Genomic DNA, 2,817 nt, shown 5'->3' with positions numbered 1-2,817 from the left:
TTTTTGAAAGCGCCCTTTGCGGGTTTTCGCCTTAGCCTTTCCATTCTTTTTTAGGTAAAATACTTCTTGACAGAATCTGAATTTACGGGATGGGGCAGGTTTTTACCATCCATCTCGGCTAGGATCAATGCTCCTCCGGAGAAAGCTTTTTTCACCACGTAAGGCCCCTCCCAATTAGGCATCCATTTTCCTCAAAAATCCTTTTTATGGGAAGGATCTTTTTCTAAACCAGGTCTCCCTCATGGAACTCTCTAGGGTGAACCTTTTTGTCATATGCCCGCATCATTCATTTTTGGTACATCTAACCATGACGGTTAGCTCTTAGCCTCTTTTCCTCAATTAAGTTCAATTGATCATATCAAGACCGGATCCATTCTGCTTCATCCAACTTTAGTTTCGACAACACTCAAAGGGACGGGATCTCAACTTCAATTGGCAAGACCGCTTCCATTCCTAGACCAAAGAGAAAGGCGTTGCCCCAGTTGAGGTTCTAACTGATGTTCAATAAGCAAATAGGGGAAATGGTAACTTCTCATGCAAATCTTTGTAGGCCTCGGTCATCTTCCCCACAATCTTCTTAATATTTTTATTGGCTGCTTCCACTGCCTAATTCATTTTTGGACGGTATGGTGACGAGTTGTGGTGTCTAATCTTGAATTGACTACAGACTTCTGCTATCGTACTATTGTTCAAGTTTAATGCATTGTCAGATATGATCCTTTCCAGCATTCCATATCGACATATGATCTCCTTTTTTAGAAATTTACTCACTGCCAATTTTGTAACACTAGCATACGAAGCGGCTTCTACCCATTTGGTGAAGTAGTCAATAACCACAAAGATGAACCAATGCCCATTGGAAGCCTTAGGCGATATCGGTCTAATCACATCCATCCCCACATAGAGAAAGGCCACGGGGAAGTCATGACATGCAGCGGTGAATGAGGCACATGAATTTTATCTCCATAGATTTGGCATTTATGACTTCTCTTGGCATAATTGACACAGTCTCCCTCCATAGTGGACCAATAATACCCGAATCTCATAATTTGCCTGGCCATTGTAAAGCCATTAGTGTGTGTCCCACAGACGCCTTCATAGACTTCTTCCAAGATTTTCTTAGCCTCTATAGCGTCTATGCATCTTAATAGCACTTGGTCCTTTCTTCTTTTGTATAGGATCTCCCCATCTAAGACATAGTCGATGGCCAATCTTCTCAGCGTCCTTTTGTCATTCTCGCTTGCCTGGTCCGGGTACTCACAATTCTTCACGTATTGCAATATATCGTGATACCAAGAGTGATCATCTTTTTCGTTATCTTCTTCAATATTGTAACAGTGGACTGGAATTTCATAAATGCTCATCCGGATGGGTTTGACATCTTCTTGTTTGTTTACATTGATCATGGAAGCTAAGGTGGCCAAAGCATCGGCCATCTGATTTTCGTCCCGCGGAAGGTAGCAGAAGGTAATTTCATCGAACTCTTTGACCAATTCAAGGACCAGTTTCTGATAGTCGATTAACTTGGGGTCTCTGGTCTCCCATTCTCCCTTGAGTTGATAAATCACTAGCGCAAAATCCCCATACACTTCTAGTACTTTAATCTTGCGCTCTATGGCTGCACGGATACCCATAATGCACGCTTCATATTCCACCATGTTATTCGTACAATCAAAATCCAATTTACTAGTGAATGGATAATGATCTCCATTTGGGAATACCAAGACTGCCCCGATTCCATTACCTACGGCATTTGATGCCCCATCGAAGTTTAGTTTCCAAGGGAGTTCTTTCAAAGCACCTTCTTCAGTGGTCGCAACATACATCAGGCCTTCATTCGAGAAATCAAAGTTCAAGGGCTTGTAGTCTTCCAAAGCTCTACTGGCTAAGAAATCTGCTATTGCACTTCCTTTTACCGCTTTTTGGTTCACATAGACTATGTCGAATTCAGAGAGTAGAATCTGCCATCGGGCCATTCTCCTATTCAAAGCTGTTGACTCTATCATTTACTTCAAAGGGTCTAGTTTTGAGATGAGCCAAGTAGTGTGATACAACATATACTGCCTCAGCCTTCGGGTTGTCCAAACTTGGGCGCAACACAACTTTTCTATCGGCGGGTACCTTGTCTCACATTCAGTGAACTTTTTACTGAGATAATAAATAGCTTTTTTTTTCCTTCCTGACTCATCATGCTGACCCAATACGCATCCCATGGAATTCTCAAATACTGCCAAATACATTATCAATGGCTTATCAGGGTTAGGTGGTGTTAGCACCGGAGCGTTGGATAAGTACTGTTTGACCTTGTTGAAAGCCCTTTGGCATTCTTCATCCCATTCACCTGGGTTGTGTTTCTTGATGAGGCAGAAGACAGGGTCACATTTCTCGGTTAGTTGTGAAATGAACCGAGCGATGCAATTTAATCTTCCTAGAAAGCCTCGAACCTCTTTCTGGGTTTACGGCGGAGATAGCTCTTGTATGGCTTTGACTTTGTCTGGATCGATCTCAATCCCTTTCTCATTGACCACGAATTCGAGAAGATTTTTGGACTTGGCTCCGAAGGTACATTTGGCTGGGTTAAGTTTTAGCTGAAACTTCTTCAACTTCAAGAACAATTTCCTCAGGACTTGTATGTGCTCCTTCTCTGTTTGAGACTTTACGATCATATCATCGATATAAACCTCGATCTCTTATGCATCATGTCGTGAAACAAGGTTACCATGGCTCTTTGATAAGTTGCCCCCGCATTCTTCATTCCAAACGGCATCGCCTTGTAGTAGACCGTCCCCCACATGGTTACAAATGTGGTCTTCTCCA

General features: G+C 42.5%; 1 protein-coding gene across 1 annotated transcript; it reads right to left on the bottom strand.

Annotated features, from left to right (window-relative positions):
- Positions 1-428: 428 nt before the first annotated feature.
- On the bottom strand, positions 429-1,976 carry LOC107934043 (uncharacterized). The gene is made up of 3 exons (XM_016866379.1): positions 1,745-1,976; positions 1,245-1,642; positions 429-494 (listed from the first exon to the last, which is right to left on the bottom strand). The coding sequence occupies exons 1-3, from the start codon at positions 1,974-1,976 to the stop codon at positions 429-431; spliced, it is 696 nt and encodes a 231-aa protein (XP_016721868.1).
- Between the last annotated feature and the right edge of the window lie 841 nt (positions 1,977-2,817).

This window comes from Gossypium hirsutum, chromosome A12, assembly GCF_007990345.1.
Source record: "Gossypium hirsutum isolate 1008001.06 chromosome A12, Gossypium_hirsutum_v2.1, whole genome shotgun sequence".
Classification (NCBI taxonomy): domain Eukaryota; kingdom Viridiplantae; phylum Streptophyta; class Magnoliopsida; order Malvales; family Malvaceae; genus Gossypium; species Gossypium hirsutum.
Note: the sequence above shows the minus strand (reverse complement) of the source record. Positions and strands in the feature narration are given on the sequence as shown.

What these genes read in the sequence shown, in the direction of transcription:
- LOC107934043 (XM_016866379.1), bottom strand. Translation starts at nt 1,976, where the DNA reads ATGGCCCGATGGCAGATTCTACTCTCTGAATTCGACATAGTCTATGTG. An exon ending in TGGGGCATCAAATGCCGTAG is followed by an intron (nt 1,643 to 1,744) that starts GTAATGGAATCG and finishes TGGAATATGAAG; the next exon opens with CGTGCATTATGGGTATCCGT. An exon ending in ATTGTGAGTACCCGGACCAG is followed by an intron (nt 495 to 1,244) that starts GCAAGCGAGAAT and finishes ATTGAACATCAG; the next exon opens with TTAGAACCTCAACTGGGGCA.